Source organism: Schistocerca nitens, chromosome 2, assembly GCF_023898315.1.
Source record: "Schistocerca nitens isolate TAMUIC-IGC-003100 chromosome 2, iqSchNite1.1, whole genome shotgun sequence".
NCBI lineage: Eukaryota > Metazoa > Arthropoda > Insecta > Orthoptera > Acrididae > Schistocerca > Schistocerca nitens.
In genome coordinates, this window is record NC_064615.1 from 676957407 (window position 1) to 676979691 (window position 22285).

The 22285-nt window shown below is 45.0% G+C and overlaps 1 protein-coding gene across 1 annotated transcript in view; it reads left to right on the forward strand.

The window, feature by feature from the left end:
- The first annotated feature begins 3187 nt into the window (after window positions 1–3187).
- LOC126235240 (uncharacterized) overlaps window positions 3188–22285 on the forward strand; it is a 55575-nt gene continuing 36477 nt past the window's right edge. Inside the window, exon 1 of the mRNA XM_049943971.1 lies at window positions 3188–3395. Coding sequence (XP_049799928.1) covers window positions 3210–3395 — 186 coding nt within the window. The 5' untranslated portion in view covers window positions 3188–3209. The remainder of the gene's footprint in view (window positions 3396–22285) is intronic.

Genomic DNA, 22285 nt, shown 5'->3' on the forward strand with positions numbered 1-22285 from the left:
ACAGTGCAAGACTATGAAGGTCCTAAGAAAATGAACTCAATACCCAGAATGATGGGGAACGTATGTGCAGCTGCAGCGCCTACCATTCTCAACTATCAGTCACTTGGATATTCTGATCCAGGTATAATAACTGCAGTTATTTATTTATGTGGTATAAACATTACTTTCTGGAAGTAATGAAAATTTTTTCGCTATCTGCAACGCTGGGCTATAATATGTAACGTAGGAAAAGATATCTTCGAAACGTTTGTCCTACAGTGAAGAGCCAAAGAAACTGGTACACCTGCCTAACATCGTGCAGTACCCCCGCGAGCACGCATAAGTGCCGTGACACGACGTGCCATGCACTCGACTATTGTCTGAAGTAGTGCTAGCGGGAACTGACACTATGAATCCTGCAGGGCTGTCCCTAAATCTGAAAGAGTAAGAGGGTGTCTACATCTCTTCGGAGCAGCACAGTGCAAAGAATCCCAGATATGCTCAATAATGTTCATGTCTGGAGAGTTTGCTGGCCAGCGAAAGTGTTTAAACTCTGAAGAGTGTTCCTGGAGCCACTCTAGCAATTCTGGACGTGTGAGGTGTCGCATTGTCCTGCTGGAATTGCCAAAGTCCGTCAGAATGCACAATGGACATGAATGAATGCAGGTGATCAGACAGACGTACGTATCAGGTGTTCCTTATCACTCCAACTGCACACGCCCCACCCCACTATAGAGCCTCCATCAGCTTGAACAGTCCCCTGCTGACACGCAGGGTCCATGGATTCATGAGGCTGTCTCGATACACGTACACGTCCATCTGCTCGATACAATTTGAAACGAGACTTGTTCGACCAGACAACATGTTTCCAGTCATCAACAGTCGAATGTCGGTGTTGACGGGCCCAGGCGAGGCGTAAAGCTTTGTGTCGTGCAGTCATCAACGGTAAACGGGTGGGCCTTCGGCTCCGAAGCCCACATCGATGATGTTTCGTTGAGTGGTTCACACGCTGACACTTGTTGATGGCCGAGCACTGAAATCTGCAGCAATTTGCGGAAGGCTTGCGCTTCTGTCTCGTTGAAGGATTCCCTTCAGTCGTCGTTGGTCCCGTTCTTGCAGTATCTTTTTCCGGCCGCAGCGATGTCGGAGATCTGATGTTTTACCCGATTCCTGATATTCACGGTACACTCGTGAAATAGTCGTACGAGAAAATCGCCACTTGATCACTACCTCGGGGATGCTGTATCCCATCACTCGTGCGCCGACCACGACACCACGTTCAAATTCACTTACGGGGGCAAACCACATTAGGAGGTTCAAAAAAATCCGATTTTTTAAATTGCATAAATCGTTAGCTTAACTATCCAAGAATACGCTGTCAAAATTTCAAAGCGAAATTCCCATTCGTTTAGATTTTATGAGCATAGAACCTGGCGCACATTGGGTAAAGGCTCGAGCGCAGATATGGCGCAGAGGCAGAGGCTTGACCGGTTCAACCTCACAGTCGCTTTGTATGTTAAGGTAGGCTTGAAACGGAACCCGCCTTGAATCTTTCTTTTCAAATAACGGCAGAGACGGTACTAGTAGCAACAAGGTAGGGGATTATTACGATTATATTACGTTAGAGCGTCGCTGTACCTTACTTTGAGTCAGTTCTGAATCAGCGTTCTACGAGTGTGCTTGTAACTGAGACTGAGAAATGTCTCCGCAACCCAAAGCCGGCAATGAGTCTAAAGAACGCAGCAGTAGGACGTGGAAAACAAAGTTCCACGGGAACCAGTACTGCTGCAAACGCAAAACGAAGCCTATGAGGAAGAAGGATTACTATATGGTGTTGGAATCGCAGATTAATCAAGACAATGTATTATTCTAACGCGTTTATCTCGGAATGACTTTTTTTTCACATTTGCGTGCAATCTAACTCAAAAAGTATAGAAGCCTCATCACCAAAATTGATAGTATGATTCTTTATAAAATTACAAATTACATGAAACAACTTGTGAGACGATATCATGATTTTAAGGGTATTTTCCTTTGCATAATTAGAGAAAAGGCAGCGGCCTTGCCGCAGTGGATACACCGTTTCCCGTGAGATCACGGAAGTTAAGCGCTGTCGGGGGTGTTCGGCACTTGGATGGGTGACCATTCAGGCCGCCATGCGCTGTTGCCATTTTTCGGGGTGCGCTCAGCATCGTGGTGCCAATTGAGGAGCTACTCGACCGAATAGTAGCGGCTTCGGTCAAGAATACCATCGTAACGACCGGGAGAGCGGTGTGCTGACCCCACGCCCGTCCTATTCGCATCCTCCACTGAAGATGACACGGCGGTCGGATGGTACCGGTAGACCACACGTGGCCTGAAGACGGAATGCTAAAATTAGACAAAAAAATCGTGAAATCGAAGTATATTGTTCTAAAGCCAGCACCTGCATTGAGGTTGATATTATTAGAAACTAAGTTATTAATGTAAAATCAAAACCTTTCTGATTTCAGATGAAAATCGGAATGGCTACACGGCACATAATTGGAGAACTATACTGACAAACTTCAGCAGACATCAAAGCGTAACTTTGTTATTTTTGGCTAAAATTATTCAAAAAAATTCGCAAAAGCTGTTCGATATATGAATGAAATGCTGTCAAAATTTGATTAAATTCTAATTAATTTTTCCGATCCAAAACATATCCGAAAAATCAGTGTCTAACAGCCTCCTAATGTGGTTTCCCCCCCTTAAATCTTGATAACCTGTCACTGTAGCAGCACTAACCGATCTAGCAACTGCGCCAGACAGTTATTGCCTTATATAGGCGTTGCCGGCCGCAACGCCGTATTCTACCTGTTTACATGTCTCTCTCTGTTTGAATATGCTTGCCTATACCAGTTTCTTTGGCGCTTCAGTGTAAATCAGCACAAGTTTGAACACGCCGGCAGCGTTGACGAGACGTCGCTCTACAGTCTTAAGACTGAGTAGTAGTGGTAGGGTACGGCTGCTTTAGCGCTCTGAGCCGCATGGTTCGCATTTGCTTCCGACAGGCAGACGGCATACGTGCGCGGGTGTCGCTCTTCGCGGACGTTGCGTGAGCGCGCGCGCGGGCCGGGTCAAGGTGACTCAGCGCCCGCCGTGTGCACACCAATCCGCGGGAAAATCTGCGCTGGCGCGGGGCGGCCCGCGGCCTCGCAGACGGGAGGAGCCGGCGAGCGCTGACCCAGTTCGCGGAACACCTCGCAGCGATGCGCGCGCCGCCCGCCGCCGCCGCCGGCTCTGGCCGCGGCTGCGCCTCAACAGCCAGTCGCCCGCCGGGACGCGCCGTCTACGCATCGCTCCCCTCCACTGGCGTCGCTGCTGTAGAGATGCGGCCCGCCACCACCACCAGACACCTGCAGTCCGTCAGGATCGTCATGATCGCCGTCGAGCTGGTGAGCTTGTACTGACAGCGCGTGCGGCCACTACTCTGCCGTCCAGTGTTTCACACTACTCTTTTTCCGACGCCCAACAAAGACATTGGGACAGTGATGTGTTGTGGACTGTAACTAAATGGTGAAAGTGGTCTTTGCGTATACCATTTTTTCCCTTTCCTTTTTAAGGGAGTGATCGAGACAGCGCATTGGTTGAGAGAGAGAGAGAGAGAGAGAGAGAGAGTTATAGCTCTCATCCACCTCAAAGTTCTTTTTAACACCTCAGTACTTCGCTTGGAACGGCCATAATGCAGTTTATATCCGGACGCCTTCCTCAGACCTTACCCACCAGTTAGTTATCAGACGACTTAACAGTTCACCGTGGACACCGAACGACGGTGCAATTCGTCATTTTTCACATTAACTTACATTGCCTGACGTGAAAGAAGAGTGAGATAAAAATCCCAGAACTGACCGCAGATAAAACTCAAGATCTTTGGATCCGTAGTGTGGCCTTTTACCATCGAAACACGGAAACACTTGCACAGGACGCGTATTCAAGGGTAGCATGGCTCCGTACAATCATTCTGATCGACCTTTTCCGTTGTGTTCCTAAACCAGGCTTTCCCAGACTGTGTTCCGCAAGAAGTGAATAAGTCCTCCATCAAAAACTGCTAATGAAACAGTATTTTTTCGACATTCTGACGATAATACTTTTGGATCAAAATTTTATTATGGTTTCTTTGTTACTAGTTATGATTTACAATTGAGGTAATCACAGAAAAACAATTTTTCTCATTTTTTAAAAATCTGTTAACCTTCAAAATAAACAAATTCTTCCATCAAAGTACTAGGATTCTCAAAGTGTTCCGTTGCAGGAAGAGTTTCGAAATTCCTGTCCTAAGTCACTGGAAGCAAATATCGAAATGGCTCGTTAACACTGTAGCACTAAATAGGGGAAAATCTTGTGCTGCTACTAAACCACGGCAAATTTAGTACTCCAAAATTTATTCTGAGGAAGTCATGATTGCCGGCCGGAGTGGCCGAGCGGTTCTAGGCGCTTCAGTCTGGGACCGCTACGGTCGCAGGTTCGAATCCTGCCTTGGGCATGGCTGTGTGTGATGTCCTTAGGTTAGTTAGGTTTAAGTAGTTCTAAGTTCTAGGGGACTGATGACCTCAGATGATAAGTCCCATAGTGCTCAGAGCCATTTGAACCATTTGAAGTCATAATTTATATGTTATGCGTTAGTCCATTACCTTCATTAGTTCCCCGACGGTCGGATACATACCAAATTTAAAACAAACTGTCCAGTTTTATACACTAATGCAATCTCAAATTTTACAATGGTTAACTAATCTCCTTCTCTCGTCATTGACCGATCGATGTAGAATTTCATATCTCTCTCTCTCTCTCTCTCTCTCTCTCTCTCTCTCCCTCCCTCCCCCCCCCCCCATTCGGATGCTATTTTTAAACATAATATTCCTACCAAGTGAAGCTGTTGTATTACTCCCGAAAATCACGGAATGTTTTTACTGAGTAAGAATGGAAGACCCACAGGGAAACGGTCCGTTTTTCTGCGTAAAATTTAACTTCTCCGTTTCAGTCTAGATTTGTGAAAATTAGGATGGTAATTTTTTACTTTTGGGTCCAGATATGAAGAAGATTGTTATGACTTTAAAGAGTCATCAGTCTCTCGTTCCCAATGCAAATTCACGTAAACTGTGTGGGACGAGAAAAGGAGATTTTTCAGCTTCAGGATCTGTGACTTTGTTGTGGTTGAAAATCTGCGTGACAGTAGCATACGTCAGATAGTTAAAAGAGATAAAACCCAAAATTAAAAACTGTAGGCCCTGAAGGGTATACCAAGAAGTGTCATTACAGTCAGCAGTACTAAAACGGGATTAGAAAATGAAAACTGTACGTACCAGAGCGTCAGCTAGCTTAATCTCTCACTTAGACAAAATGTATACACGTAACTTCAAAAACGGGTGACAGCGCAGAGGTGGAAACCAGCTTGAGACCACCCAGGCGTGGCAGTCACACGCCACACACACAGGTAGGTGCTCCCCAAACATTGCGCCTCTGACGCCGAACGTTGCGGTACATTAAATATAACGACCAAGTGCTTTACGGACGGACTGCCTCATGAAGTAAATACAAGTCAAGGGCATATTGTCGTTTAAAATTCCGTGGTAACTCACAAATCAAGTTCATGGCCTACGATTTTCAAGAACTGAAGAAAAGTTATAGGCACCTGTAATCGTGAGTTATATACAATTCACGGACTCAGTCATCTTCTACTTTTTTATTATTTATTTATTTTTACATACAACTTCCACTGTAGAATATAAGTTACACAAAGTTTTTATTTACATTCTCTAACCGGAATTGTGACCACAATTAAATTGATAATATTTGTGTAGTGGCCCTTTTGTACCTCTAGCACTTATATGCACTTTGGTTTACGAAAATACATTCTGCACAAAAAATGAGTCACAATTCATACATTTCCGTGCAGTTCGTTTGCATTTCTTGATAGCTGGCTCTTGTTTACACAGCATACTATACACCTGCGTATGCCTGCTCCCATGTTCACAAGTGCGAAATTTGAAGGCAATGCCGAGCGGTTCTAGGCGCTTCAGTCTGGAACCGCGCGACCGCTGCGGTCGCAGGTTCGAATCCCGCCTCGGGCATGGATGTGTGTGATGTCCTTAGGTTGGTTAGGTTTAAGTAGTTCTAAGTTCTAGGGGACTGATGACCTCAGAAGTTAAGTCCCATAGTGCTCAGAGCCATTTGAAGGCAATGCGATGGCTTTAATGAGAGATGTCTCAAGCTCATCTGCATTTTCTGTGCGCAGTTTCAAAGTCGTCTTCACTTTGAATCCAGTCACTGAGATGTTCTTATTGTTGATGTATCGGTATTTCGCAACCTGCCTTAGACAAGCGGAGTAGACGCTGACTGGTCAGAGAGATCTATGAACGACTTTGGCTGATTATAGTCAATTATCATTGCTGTTTTTTTTTTCTTTATGCATCTTTTGATTTGGATATCTTGTTCTCCTGCCCATGAACAGTACTTAACATAACACATCCCGCTTATCTTTCCATGTCACTGCTACATCTATGCTACTTTCTTTTGCTGTTTGTTCGTCCTTCCTCAGATTCGCCTGTACAACAGATTTGCCTGGCTCCACTGCACTTTGAAATCTTTCAGTAATTTATCAATAAATGGTTGAAGTTGTAACAAACTCTCTCCTCGAGGGCACTTATTGTCATCTGGAAAATGCTACCCACGTAACAGCAATTGAAAATGATTTCGTGACATTGGGTTTTGATGAAGGAAATTTTTTGACCAATAATTTGGAAACTTTGACTTCACATTCAGTGGCATACAGAACTACTAAATATGGTCCAATTTCAATTTTGGTGACATGAGTCCATTTTCTCAGTCGCGAATTGACACTGACTGAATGATTTTCTAGGACTTGTTTGGCGTGTAAGTTAGATTGTTGCGTCACATACTCTAAAATATCGTTAGTACAAAATATCTGAAGCAATGGTAGGATGTCTGGTCTTGGAGATTTAGCGTAACAAAAATTTTTACACCAAAATTGGTGTGAATAAAGTATAATGTTCCATGTCTTTTCCCACAACTGAAAGCCCCGGCCCCATCCAATCTCATTAACATTTTTTGTAGGGTTTTCATCTTCGGATATTCCTGGTGTTACACGTATTTCATTGCAGTATCAACCATCTGTGTCAGTTATTGCACTAACAGGGCTGGAGGTGCACTGTTGGCTGGTTTTTACACCTGCGTAGCCTGCCTCATTAACTGATGTCGATATAAAACTTTTCTTCCTGCCTTCACCAATGGTGGAAGATCGTCTTCATTAATTTCTTTCACTTGCAGACTCCGCTGGTAAATTGTCATCTGAGTTAGAACTAAATAATGACGAAGTAACTTCATCAATTATGTCCATGACTTCAACTAAATCTTTTGCACACGCCTTTGTTCACCTTCATAACTTCTGCGAGAGGAGTACCAACCTAAAATTAATAGCCACATAGTAAATGACTCCCCTGGCTGGCATAATTACTCTGGCGCCGCATGAGTCATACGTAACTCTCACAAAAACCGCTATTTAAGGTAGTAAACAGATATTTTCAGCTTATTTATACATTAAGTTTCTTTAGTGTAAAAAAAAATGAAAAAAGCGAAATGGCCCTTAGGGTCGGTAACCCAAGTATTGTATGGCAGCCAACGTGTTAAACTTGTTCGTCGGCGTCTGTCGATGGTCTGCTCAAACTGATGTTGAATGTGTACTCAAAAATTGCAGTCAGTCTTACGTACAATACTCAAGTGTTATAACACTGTCAGTTTGTATCGTAACCAACTAAAAGAACGTACGCTTTGAAGTTAGCACAGGTTGGACGATACGTGCTGGCAGAAGATGGTTCAAATGGCTCTGAGCACTATGGGACTTAACATCTGTGGTCATCAGCCCCCTAGAACTTAGAACTACTGAAACCTAACTAACCTAAGGACATCACATACATCCATGCCCGAGGTAGGATTCGAACCTGCGACCGTAGCAGTCGCGCGGCTCCAGACTGAGCGCCTAGATCCGCTCGGTCACCGCGGCCGGCTCATGCTGGCAGACATTCCGTATAACAGAGCACGTTAACAGCACACATTTTGTCCGTCAGTGCACATTATATCGATTACACTCAGTTTAGGTATATTCACAGACGCAGAGATTGTCTAGACATGAACAAACCACCGACCCTTGTCAAAGTTTGTGCCACGTATGTCTCACGAATCCTTCGCATGATATCTAGACCAACTTCGTTCTAGGCTCTCTTGTAAGACAAGATCTCGTCGAGTGGTAACATAATATTTCCTGTAATTTCCTCCAGCTTTCTTCGTTATTCTTTAGCCTGTCCGTGAATTAGATATCCCACAGGTAAAAAGGGGCCACACTAAACATTATTCATGTGACTCGCCTTCTTTCACTACACTGCGAACGTTTGTTCTAATTAGCTTTCTTTGTGTAAGTACAGTCAACTGTAAACGCCTTGCAAACAGTCCTGTATCCCGCCCGCTAGAGGTAGACTTTATGCTTGTTTCCCTCTTTGTATAGCATATTACAGTATTACAGGTTCTTAAATATTACACTACTGGCCATTAAAATTGCTACACCACGAAGAAATGGAGATGATAAACGGGTATTCATTGAACAAATATATTATACTAGAACAGGCATGTGATTACATTTTCACACTATTAGGGTGCATAGATCCTGAGAAATCAGTACCCAGAACAACCACCTCTGGCCGTAATAACAGCCTTGATACGCCTGGGCATTGAGTCAAACAGTGCTCGGAAGGCGTGTACAGGTACAGCTGCCCATGCAGCTTCAACACGATACCACAGTTCATCAAGAGTAGTGACTGGCTTATTGTGACGAGCCAGTTGCTCAGCCACCATTGACCAGATGTTTTCAGTTGGCGAGAGATTTGGAGAATGTGCTGACCAGGGCAGCAGTCGAAAATTTTCGGTATCCAGAAAGACCCGTACAGATCCTGCAACATGCGATCGTGCATTATCCTGCTGAAATGTAGGGTTTCGCAGGGATTGAACGAAGGGTAGGGCCACGGTTCGTAACACATCTGAAATGTAACGTCCACTGTTCAAAGTGCCGTCAATGCGAACAGGAGGTGACCGAGGCGTGTAACCAATGGCACCCCATACCTTCACGCCGGGTGATACGCCAGTATGGCGATGACGAATACACGCTTCCAATGTGCGTTCACCGCGTTGTCGCCAAACACGGATGCGACCATCATGATGCTGCAAACAGAACCTGGATTCATCCGAAAAAATGACATTTTCCCATTCGTGCACCCAGGTTCGTCGTTGAGTACTCCATCGCAAGCGCTCCTGTCTGTGATGCAGCGTCAAGGGTAGCCGCAGCCATGGTCTCCGAGCTGATAGTCCATGCTGCTGCAAACGTCGTCGAACTGTTCGTGCAGATGGTTGTTGTCTTGCAAACGTCCCTATGTGTTGACTCAGGGATCGAGACGTGGCTGCACGATCCGTTACAGCCATACGGATACGATGCCTGTCATCTCGACTGCTAGTGATACGAGGCCGTTGGGATCCAGCACGGCGTTCCGTATTACCCTCCTGAACCCACCGATTCCATATTCTGCTAACAGTCATTGGATCTCGATCAACGCGAGCAGCAGTGTCGCGATACGATAAACCGCAATCGCGATAGGCTACAATCTGACCTTTATCGAAGTCGGAAACGTGATGGTACGCATTTCTCCTCCTTACACGAGGCATCACAACAACGTTTCACAAGGCAACGCCGGTCAACTGCTGTTTGTGTATGAGAAATCGGTTAGAAACTTTCCTCATGTCAGCACCTTGTAGGTGACGCCACCGGCGCCAACCTTGTGTGAATGCTCTGAAAAGCTAATCATTTGCGTACCACAGCATCATCTTCCTGTCGGTTAAATTTCGCGTCTGTAGTACGTCATCTTCGTAGTGTAGCAATTTTACTGGCCAGTAGTGTAATTAGACACCAGGTGCAGAGATCGCAGACGTCATTCTAGTATTGTGGTATCACGGAAGTTGTTTGCGTGTTTTAACAAAGTAGTAGTCATTGTGTGTTGTCATTCGTTAGTTGTAATCAGGTGCTTACAAATAACAGCAAATTTTTGCAGATTCGCATTGGAGAAACAGTTTCAAGAGAGGAAGAAATTACCATTGTCGGTGTATATTAAGTTAATTGAGACAGAAATCACAAAGGCGATTAGAAGAATGTCGGTTGTCTTCGGGGAAAATGAAGTCAGCGACTCAGTAGTTTGTGGCCCACTGGGCTTTGCTGAAAGTCTTCCGAAAGCCGTGATGCAGCTATCTATAATGAAGTACTGTCAGAAAAGAGTCACACAAGTATTCAAACCAACCTTGAGGCGATTTCACAAAGTGGTGCTTTTAGTGTTCAGAGAAGTAAAATTTTGCAGTTCACGAAACGAAAAAAACGTAGTATCCTATACCTACAATATCAATTTGGAATCGGTGAACACACGTAAATACCTGGGTAATGGAACGATCACATAGGCTTAGTCGTGGGTAAAGCAAATAGCAGACGTCGATTATTGGTATAATGCTGGTAAAAATTCAGTGGGTCTACGAAGGAGGTTGCCTACGCAACACTCGTGCGACCCACCCAAAAAACTAATCAAATGTGTGGCACAAGTACCAAATAGGACTGACGGGGGATATTGAACGTACACGGAGATGGGCAGCACGCATGACTGGTCACAGGTTTGTTTAATCCACGAGAGAATGGCGCGGACATGCTGAAAAGACTGAACTGGCAGACACTTGAAGAGAGATGCAAACCATCACTAAAAAGACTACTTGTAAAGTTTCAAGAAGCAGCTTTAAATAAATGTAGGCATGTATTACAACCTTCTGTGGTCGTTCCCCTTGGGGTCAGAAGGACGAGATAGATTAATTACAGAGCGAACACAGACATTTAAAAAGCAAATCTTCCTAACACAGGCATTTTAAATGTCATTCTTCCCGCGCGATTAACATCCTAGTTAAGTGTAGCACGTGTTAAATGTATAAATAATGAAGACGGGATCAGCAGCTTGCATGTACTTGCGTGTTATCTGCTACCTCGTGAATAACATCCATCGCATGTATTCGTTTGGAGTTTTCGTCGGAGACGAAAAGTGGTACATCTCAAGAAAAGAAAGAATTGACGAAGCTCAAACAATAGTTTTTAGATGTTACGGTCTTGTGTCATAAAGGAGGCGACATGTACAAAGGATTGCTTCCCAGGAACGTAACCATAAATTCCGAGATTTATCGCCGACAACAATGACGCTTTGCGACCATAAAACTCCACGAAAGTACCGACAATACTGCCTCAAGTCCTGCTGCAACGCCAGTGCACAAGAGCTGCGCGAGACGAGATTCCACACCCACCTCACCATACTCTTCCTATCTGGTGCAATACCCAAACACTGAGACTGCCGTGGGATAATAACGGAAAATGTATTACTGATTTATTTTGGTAGCGCGGGTATCTCAAATTTATAACAGCTCAAAATTTCAGCACGAACCCAATAACTGTGTTCCGCGAAACATTGACCATGAACTCAGATTCTTCGTCGGAAGGACACTTACCCCGTGTCTGACAACTATACATTAAACTGTCAATTTGGTCTGCTGTGGATACTACTTCTAATTTTAAAAAAGTACAAAGCGCTGTTAGGATGTAAAGAATGCAAATGCACCGCAAAGGCACCGAGATCGACATGGCTTGTTAATCTGAGTAATAGAAGAATCAGTTAACCAGTTGCACTTTCCGCACTCAAAAGTTTTTGCGATAAATTAACGTATAAGTTGTACTCGTAAGCACAACCACTTAAGTCTGCTCGAAAAAGTGAAAGGAATTTAGGGGCTTGGAGGACAGAAAAAGCTAAACGACTTCACAATATTTTGTAGGGAAGATCCAGAAAAACAAATACGACGTCGAAGTCTTGGACAGCAAGATACAGCACTCGGAAATTCATCTCCAATGGAACATACATCCAGTTTATATCGGGTTATAGACATATCCCGTACTTTAAAATATGAGCTGTGCCTTTGCTAGCCGGCCCTTGTGACCGTGCGCTTCTAGGCGCTTCAGTCCGGAACCGCGCTGCTGCTACGGTCGCAGGTTCGAATCCTGTCTCGGGCATGGATGTGTGTGATGTCCTTAGGTTAGTTAGGTTTAAGTAGTCCTAAGTATAGGCGAGTGATGGCCTCAGATGTTAAGTCCCACAGTGCTTAGAACCATTTGAAACTTTGCTAAATTTTATGTAATTTGTTTGCAGTATGACAGTTTCGTTTCGCACATATATAAATGAAAATCTATGCTCTGAAGTCTTAGAACTTGTTCTTATTTTTCTTTCTGCGTTTGAGTTATTACTATCGGTCTTCGGGAATCACACACAGAGCTTGCTAAAATTTTTACAAAGCAAGAGCGAATCTATATTGCCACAGGAATAAATTATTTTAAATATTAACGTTTACTTAAGCAATCTGGCTTCCTGTATTATAAAGAAGGAAAAAGCCTTATATCTCATAGGATATGAAATGCTACAATAGAAATAATACAGTAAAAATGGTAGGTTCATTCTGCAAATCTTAGTAATAGACTAAGAGGACTGAGGGAGTTACTAGTGCTTAACTTCTCGTCGACGATAGTATACGACTTACACTGGTATAAAGAAAGGACTAAACGTACACCCGTAACACAACACTGCGTAAAAAAAATGTCTTCGTGAATCTGCCTCGCTGAACTAAGTTCGTAGCCTTGAATCATACAGACTTCAAATTCGCCCCGTAAAAAGGATTACAAATACTGTACCTCATATCGGGGTATAAAATTTCACTATACCGATCATTTGCATAAGAAGTGAACCGTTAGCAACTGCGCTGCCAGAAACATTAGACTGTGCTTCCATCTAGCATGATGTCCAAAGCACAGGCCGCCAATAACGGTTGTATGGTGTGGAGGAAGAGAAACAGAAGCATTTCCGCACGACATATCTCAGACCGGTTCTAGCCATAACATTGCGTCACTGTGATATGGTCTTGGGCACGGAATGCAAATTATAATATAGACTATCTTTTTGTTTATGGGGATGACATCTTTCGGGAGGATAACGGTCCTAGCCATTCCAAATGATGCGTGAACGGGGTCCGTACACGATAATGGTAAGAATAATGTGACGCAAATTTGATTTTCTCGAGAACCAAACTCACAAAATCTAAAAGTAATTGAACGCTTGAGATGGTCTACACCCCATAGCTCGATTATGTTCGTAAACTGTGATGATAAATGAAAATCAGTTCGCAACAGTGATCGGACGCTTGGTCTATATACCATGACGGCACGGTCACACACTGGAAAAAGTTTTACAGTAAATTAAAATCACAATGTACGGCGCCGAAGATGGTCATTCCTGAAATCTTCTGCCGTCATCTTACTAAAGAGGCGCCACACTGCAAAGGAAAGCGGTGACGCATTTGAGTCCATCGTTCCGTCGTCGGCGACCTCGCTACAGGTGGAGCACTAGCTCGGATTAGCCAACAACGGAAGCAAATCAGCACTGATCTTTCAAGAACCCATCCCATCATTCACTTCAAGTAATTAAGAGAAACCACGTAAAACTTAAATCAGTTTTTGACGCAACCTGATTTGAACCCCTCTCCTACCAAATGCAGCTTCACTGCCTTAATGGACACCCAGCTGTACTTAAGTTACGAAAGCTAGTAGACTGATGGTGATAAATGCGGTGAATGTACATTGTATTTATGGCACTTTCACGCTTTGAGTGCTTTGTTTATTTAGGTCGAACAAGTTAGCTTTCTACCGAGGTTGAGCCCCAGATTATTAACGAAGGCTGAAGGTCTGACAGTGGAAATGTACGGCCCAAGCGCAGTGGTTTAACGAGCAGTCCGTCGCACGCTGTAATAATGTGTGCATTAGTCAAGTCAACAAAAAAAGTGGTTCAAATAAATGGCTCTGAGCACTATGGGACTTAACATCTGAGGTCATCAGTCCCCTAGAACTTAGAAGTACTTAAACCTAACTAACCTGAGGACATCACACAGTTCAATGCCCGAGGCAGGATTCGAACCTGCGACCGTAGTGGTCGCGCGGTTCCAGACTGAAGCGCCTAGAACCGCTCGGCCACACCGACCGGCTCAAGTCAACACCAATTTGTAAATGACTTCATGGAAATATTGTTTCAAGAAGTAGACCACAGACAGATGTACACTGATCAGTCAGAACATTATGACTATCTACGTAACAGCCTTTATGCCCACCTTTGGCACGGATAACAGCGGCAACGCGTCGTGGCGTGGAAGCAATAAGGCCTTGGTAGGTCGCTGGAGGAAGTTGGAACCATATCTGCACACTCAAGTCACCTAATTCCCGTAAATTCTGAGGAGGGGAGCGATGGGCTCTGACGCCATGTTCGATCACATCCCAGATGTGTTCCATCGGATCCAGATCTGGCGAACTGAGGAGCCAGTACATCAATTAGATCTCGCCACTGTGTTCCTTACCAGCTAAATCACATTCATGGCCTTCTGACATGGCGCATTATCTTTTTGAAAAATGCCACTGCCGTCGGGAAACATGATCGTCATGAAGCAGTGTGTGTGTGGTCTGCGGCCAGTGTACGATACTCCTTGGCCGTCATGGTGCCTTGCATGAGCTCCATTGGACCCGTGGATAACCACGTGAATGTTGCCCAGAGCATAATGGAGCCGCCACAGACTTGTCAGTACAGGTGTTAAGCAGCTCTTTCCCTGGAAGACGATGGTTTCGCGCCCTCCCATCGGCGTGATAGAGAAGGTATCGAGATTAATCAGACTAAACAACGCTCTGCCACTGCGCCAACGCCGCCGATGGTCATGCGACCATTTCTGTCGTAGTTACCCATGTCGTGGTGTTAATTTTGGCACATGCATGGGTCATCGGTTGCGGAGGCCCATCGTTAGGAATGTTCGGTACACTGTGTGTTCGGACACACCTGTACTCTGCCCATCATTAAAGTCTGAAGTTAGTTCCGCCACAGTTCGCCGCCTGTCCTGTTTTACCAGACTGCCCACATCTGTAATGAGGGATGGCCTCACAACCCCTAACATCTGGACGTGGTTTCACTTTGGGTCACCACGTGTTGAAGAAACTAACCACAGAACTATTCGAACACACGATAAGTCGTGCAGTTTCCGTAACTCTCGTCCCGATCCTCCGGGCCATCGCAATCTGCTCTCCGTCAGACTGAGATGATCGCGCGCCTTTTCCCATTCTACACGCGGACAGCACGTTCACTGACAACACATGAACGTGCGTGTGGCTGACTAGCAGTCATTCCTTGTCACATGACGCTGCTATCGCCCCAAGGGGATTATATCGATAGTAAGTCTAAGGTCACAATGCTCTGGCTGAACAGTGTGTAAGAATAACATTAATCTCTGGTGGTAATTTGCCCAGCGCGAGCTGTAAGATGTTCGCTAATACTGTCTCCCAGTAGGTATGACTGCACGCAATCTTTCTGTCCTGGTCCACAAAAAACACACCACTGTCCTCGACGGTACATTTCTCACAGATTCACCACTCATTCATTTTGTAGCTTCCAGATGTTAATGGTTTTAGTGTAAAACAGACACAAGAAATTACAGAGTATATTCGTGAGATGACTTTCCAGTATTCTCAATTGCCTGATTTTTCTCGCACACTGGCTTATGTACGTTCCGCGTCTCTGCGCTAGTTGTCGTGCTGGGATTTTTTTCATGAAAACTTCTTCATGCACTTTGAGACAGGTAATGTAAGTAGGTACACTATGACTTGCAAGGTCCGCAGCTCGTGGTCTAGTGGTTAGTGTGGCGACCTCTAGATCGCAGGGTCCTCGGGTTGTTTTCTGGCCATTTTTTCCGTGTAGGTATACTCAGCCACAGTTGCACGCGATCAGTTTACATGCATAGAGGTTTCAGGTATGCTTTCACCCTTGACCTCAAAGCCAATGATCATGCCCTTTTGGACGTCAGATAAATCGCTCCGTTTCCGCATTACATGTGAACTATCTCCCCCCCCCCCCTCTACACCCACCCCTCTCCCGACAAGTTTTACATACTCTCCACCGCTAGTGCTGCCACCTGCCATCTGTGACCCGGTGTTGCACGATGACATGGAATGTAAACGTTGGTCAGACTTGCACAAGGCGGTCGGATTACCTCAGACGGGGGTCACCCGGCCAATAATGCCATACGATCATTTCATGTCATTACCTTCAATTGTAATTGCTGGCGGAAGTGGCGTTGCAGGCTCGGCGGTATGCTGACCACTTTTCCTGTGCTTGCGGTCCACGTTCTTCGATTACATTCTCCTCTTAACTGCACCAACAGAAGCAGCGCTGTGTGAGCGCTTCCTTGTGGTGCAGTTGTCAGACACCAGGTCTTGGGCTAGACAGTGCATTGTGTAGTCTCTTTAAAAACTGCCCACCGGTCTTCTCCACAAGTCATTCACTATTAGATGTGATGCTACAGTCACTAGACTCCCATCAATTATTAGACATTTCTTAAGTAATTTTTTTTTTATTTGTGCTAGAGGTTATCTTTGTTTCTTTTGGGCGCTTACTCTAAGGTAGTGTCTTGAAAGGAGGGTATAAGATGAGCATCAACAAAAGCAAAACGAGGATAATGGAATGTAGTCGAATTAAGTCGGGTGATGATGAGGGGAATTAGATTAGGAAATGAGACGCTTAAAGTAGTAGAGGAGTTTTGCTGTTTGGGGAGCAAAATAACTGATGATGGTCGAAGTAGAGAGGATATAAAATGTAGACTGGCAATGGCAAGGAAAGCGTTTCTGAAGAAGAGAAATTTGTTAACATCGAGTATAGATTTAAGTGTCAGGAAGTCGTTTCTGAAAGTATTTGTATGGATTGTAGCCATGTATGGAAGTGAAACGTGGACGATAAATAGTTTAGACAAGAAGAGAATAGAAGCTTTCGAAATGTGGTGCTACAGAAGAATGCTGAAAATTAGATGGGTACATCACATAACTAATGAGGAGCTATTGAATACAGTAGGAGAGAAGAGAAATTTGTGGCACAACTTGACTAGAAGAAGGGATCGGTTGGTAGGACATGTTCTGAGGCATCAAGAGATGACCAATTTAATACTGGAGGGCAGCGTGGAGGGTAAAAGTCGTAGAGGGAGACCAAGAGATGAATACACTAAGCAGATTCAGAAGGATGTAGGCTGCAGTAGGTACTGGGAGATGAAGAAGCTTGCACAGGGTAGAGTAGCATCGAGAGCTGCATCAAACCAATCTTAGGACTGATGACCACAACAACAACTACAACTCTAAGGTAAATCGCCAACTAATAGGGTAACACGGATCAAAGATTGGTTTATTACTAATGTCGTAGTGCATGTGCTCTAACACTGCCATTTCCATTCTATAGATAATGCAGCCGATGCGCAGCTGAAGCGTATATACGACTGTGGTTAGCTTTCACCGTGTTGTTTCTCCCGATATTGGACCAAAGATTAACGGACAGTGAAGCCCAGTGCAGCTGGAAAAACGCAGAAAAAACTGCCGAGCCTCATGCACCCAGTCAATGGACTGATCACCACTAGCTTCTTACGCCTTTAGTCCGTCAGACCACTTACCACCAGAAAACACCAGATCATCAGGAACCGAGCACCGCTACGTCGCCTCCATCTGACAATGAACTGTTACGGTTAAATTCCTTTTATCGCGACAATTCGAATCGCTAATCTCCGTGATCGAGCTCCACCACATCCGAGCGTTCGACCTCGGCTCTTGACGTTCATATAAGGCGGACCAAACATTCTCAGTGTCCGACTTCGTAGCTGAGAGGCCAGTTTAGATGACAACCATGCGGGGCACCGGGCTTCAATTCCCGGTACTGCCAAGGATTTTTCCTTGGTGGGAGGACTGGTACGGAATGCACTCGGCCTCGTGATGCCACTAGAATGAGAACGAGCGGCTCCACGGCTGGAGAGTCCGCAAAACGGTCGGGACAGTGGCGTGTTGACCACAGCCACAGCCCCCCTCCCCTCAAACCGCGTCTGCGGGACAGTGGCGTGTTGACCACAGCCACAGCCCCCCTCCCCTCACACCGCGTCTGCGGGACAGTGGCGTGTTGACCACAGCCACAGCCCCCCTCCCCTCAAACCGCGTCTGCGGGACAGTGGCGTGTTGACCACAGCCACAGCCCCCCTCCCCTCACACCGCGTCTGCGGGACAGTGGCGTGTTGACCACAGCCACAGCCCCCCTCCCCTCAAACCGCGTCTGCGGGACAGTGGCGTGTTGACCACAGCCACAGCCCCCCTCCCCTCACACCGCGTCTGCGGGACAGTGGGTGTTGACCACAGCCACAGCCCCCCTCCCCTCAAACCGCGTCTGCGGGACAGTGGCGTGTTGACCACAGCCACAGCCCCCCTCCCCTCACACCGCGTCTGTGCGACACCTCAAGGGAGAGGATGTCACGGCGGTCGGTCGACATCCCTTGGGCCTTCGAGGGGCACAAGGAGTTTGTTAACACTGCCAGTATTCCCAATATGAATCGCCTTGGTATTCCTAAGTGACTGATCGCTGTATTTTTTACAGAAAAATGAGGCTATTAGTAACCACGCGTGACTGATTACATAGCGAAAGCGCAGTAATTCACATAGCTGTACTGAAGCAAAGCTTTCACAGATAATGCAAGGAATAGAACAACAGAAAAATTTAATATCTCCCATTTTCGACTACAAAAGTGAGGAAGTTTGCTCCTACTCAGCATGACTACTCTCATTTATCATATATTTCTGTAAATCTGAAACATCTAATACCACACACACACCTGCAGTACCATAAAAAAAATGTTTCATATCTGTTGAATTAAATCTTTTTGTCATACCTTTACGATTCTTAACATCGTAAATATCAACTGTTGAGCATTGCTGTTTTACTCTTTCAGTTTTTGGTTTCAAACCTGTAACTCTTCCGTAAATCAAGAAAGAGCAACGCAACACAGAAAATGATGCCGTATGCATACAGTGAAATGTGGGCAAAGTATACAAAAACCCACTTTCACTGGTCGCATACAAAAATGTGACGGCAGCAGTGCAGAAAACCTACATCGTACTGCTGTCACTAATCGATTCTTTTGTTTTTTTGAGTACCATCTTACGGGATTGGCTGTGGAACCCAGCTTGACATAGGGACGTCTTTACTGTTTACTAAAGTTAGGCAAAAATTAATGCTCTGTAGCACGCAGTCAAGAGATGAAATTTTCTAGGTTTAGATCTTTGCAACCACAATTCCATATAAGAATCAAGCCGATGATGCCATATTTGTGGGATATCGGTTCATCCCAATTGGCCAGCCTTCTGAACCGTCATGTGTGCAGCAGTTGGTATTGCCTTACGCTCATTGTTGTGTGATTTCTTTGATCTTAACACAACGTGCATCATTGCCCGCGTCGAAGAGTATCATCGTTCAAATCTGTGATGGTTTTTGGCATAACTGAATATGGTTGGTTTCACTATGATGAACTCTCTGAAGCACATTTTTCTAATTTACTGAGTTGATCCGATAACAGCTTACTATGAATGGATGTTCCTGAGATATTTTCACTTCTGTGCAGGAATATAACCAGTAATCGTTGGCGTAGAACGGCAAAACGTTGATCGTCCGTGTTGGCTTACCTGAAACAATAGGAAACGAAAGTTATGTACCACTTGTGTAATAGAAGATCAATGTTTCTACTTACTAAGTTTCATTTAGCACGTCTCAACATTATCCAACTACTTGTGCAATAATCCTGTTAAATGTAGTCTGATGAGTGATTCGGAAACATCCTGTGGGCATATTCTGATGTAGTAGACCTCTACTTCTCTGCAAAACCCTCTCCAAACATTATCCGAAATACTATCCTTCCTTCCTAATAACTCTCTTTTTGACATTGGTTCTGGTTGTGTGTCCGCTTCAATAATTTACATTCACACCTAAATTTAATGTAATTTGTTACTTCCTACCTTCACGCACTGTTACTTTGGTTATTTAATTTATTTACTTTGTATTTTCTCCGGACCCAGTCCGTCAGCAGGTTTAATATTCTCATTCTTTGCTATATCGTTTAGCTCTGTACTTCGACTATCAACAGAATCTCTATCCAATTAGAAAGAGCGCTAATAGTAAGTTAAAGAGTAATGCTCCATTGTTGTTTCGTATACAGGGTGTTACAAAAAGGTATGGCCAAACTTTCAGGAAACATTCCCCACACACAAATAAAGAAAAGATGTTATGTGGACATGTCTCCAAAAACGCTTAATTTCCATGTTTGAGCTCATTTTAGTTTCTTCCACCTACGCTCAATGGAGCACGTTATCATGATTTCATACGGGATTCTCTACCTGTGCTGCTAGAACATGTGCCTTTACAAGTACGGCAAAACATGTGGTTCATGCACGATGGAGCTCCTGCACATTTCAGTCGAAGTGTTCGTACGCTTCTCAACAACAGATTCGGTGACCGATGGATTGGTAGAGGCGGACCAGTTCCATGGCCTCCACGCTCTCCTGACCTCAACCCTCTTGACTTTCATTTATGGGGGCATTGGAAAGCTCTTCGTCTACGCAACCCCGGTACCAAATGTAGAGACTCTTCGTGCTCGTATTGTGGACGGCTGTGATACAATACGCCATTCTCCAGGGCTGCATCAGCGCATCAGGGATTCCATGCGACGGAGGGTGGATGCATGTATCCTCGCTAACGGAGGACATTTTGAACATTTCCTGTAACAAAGTGTTTGAAGTCAAGCTGGTACGTTCTGTTGCTGTGTGTTTCGATTCCATGATTAATGTGATTTGAAAAGAAGTAATAAAATGAGCTCTAACACGGAAAGTAAGCGTTTTCGGACACATGTCCACATAACATATTTTCTTTCTTTGTGTGTGAGGAATTTTTCCTGAAAGTTTGGCCGTACCATTTGTAACACCCTGTATAATCAAGAGGTTCCAGGACGAATGGGAACAGCATCCCAAAGTCAAACTACAGACTGCTTCAAAGAAAAATGGCTCTGAGCACTATGGGACTTAACTTCTGAGGTCATCAGTCCCCTAGGACTTAGAACTGAAGTGTCGGCAGAAGTGCCAACACCGTGTTGTTTGAGGAAGCTGAAATGCACGCTATTAACTCACGCAGGGTGGCGTGAGGTCTGAAACAGGATACGTAATGAATGCTATAAAGAAAAGTACGTAGCTTCTGGAATACTTAACTTTAATCCATAATTGGTGAACATTGGTCTTGTTACTGTACATGCTTCATTAGATACATAGCAAAGAAGAAATGGCGCCTTGCTAGGTCGTAGCAATTGACTTAGCTGAAGGCTATGCTAACTATCGTCTCGGCAAATGAGAGCGTAATTCTCAGTGAACCCTTCCTAGCAACGTCGGCTGTACAACTGGGGCGAGTGCTAGTAAGTCTCTCTAGACCTGCCGTGTGGCGGCGCTCGGTCTGCAATTACTGACAGTGGCGACACGCGGGTCCGTCGTATACTAGCGGACCGCGGCCGATTTAAAAGGCTACCACCTAGCAAGTGTGGTGTCTGGCGGTGACACCACAAGAACTACTTAAACCTAACTAACCTAAGGATATTACACACATCCATGCCCGAGGCAGGATTCGAACCTGCGACCGTAGCGGTCGCGCGGTTCCAGACTGTAGTGACTAGAACCGCTCGGCCACTCCGGCCGGCCCGGCGGCTTTCACTTAACGACCAAGAGCAACAGTGTTTGCGCAAAGTTGCCACTGCTAATAGACAAGAAACAATGTGTGAAATAACGGCCGAAGAGCGAAATTTGGCGACATCGCCTGCAGCGCCTCTCCTGGACTCGTGACCATATCGATCGGACCCAAGGCGATTGGAAAGCCGTGGTCTCGTCAGATGAGTCCCGTTTTCAGTTGGTAAAAGCTGATGACAGGGTTCAAGTGTGGCACAGGCTCCACGAAGCCATGGACCCAAACTGATAACAAGGCACTGTGCAAGTGATGTGGACTGTGTTTACACGGAATGGACTGGGTCCTCTGGTCCGATGAACGGATAATCGACTGGAAATGGTTATGTTCGGCTACTTGGAGACCACTTGCAGCGAAACAACGATGGAGTTTTTCATGGATGACAATGCGCCATGTTACCCAGCCACAATTGTTTGCGATCGGTTTTATGAACATTCTGGACAATTAGAGAGAATGATTTGACTACCCAGATCGCCCGACATGAATCCCATCAAACATTTGTGGGCCATAAT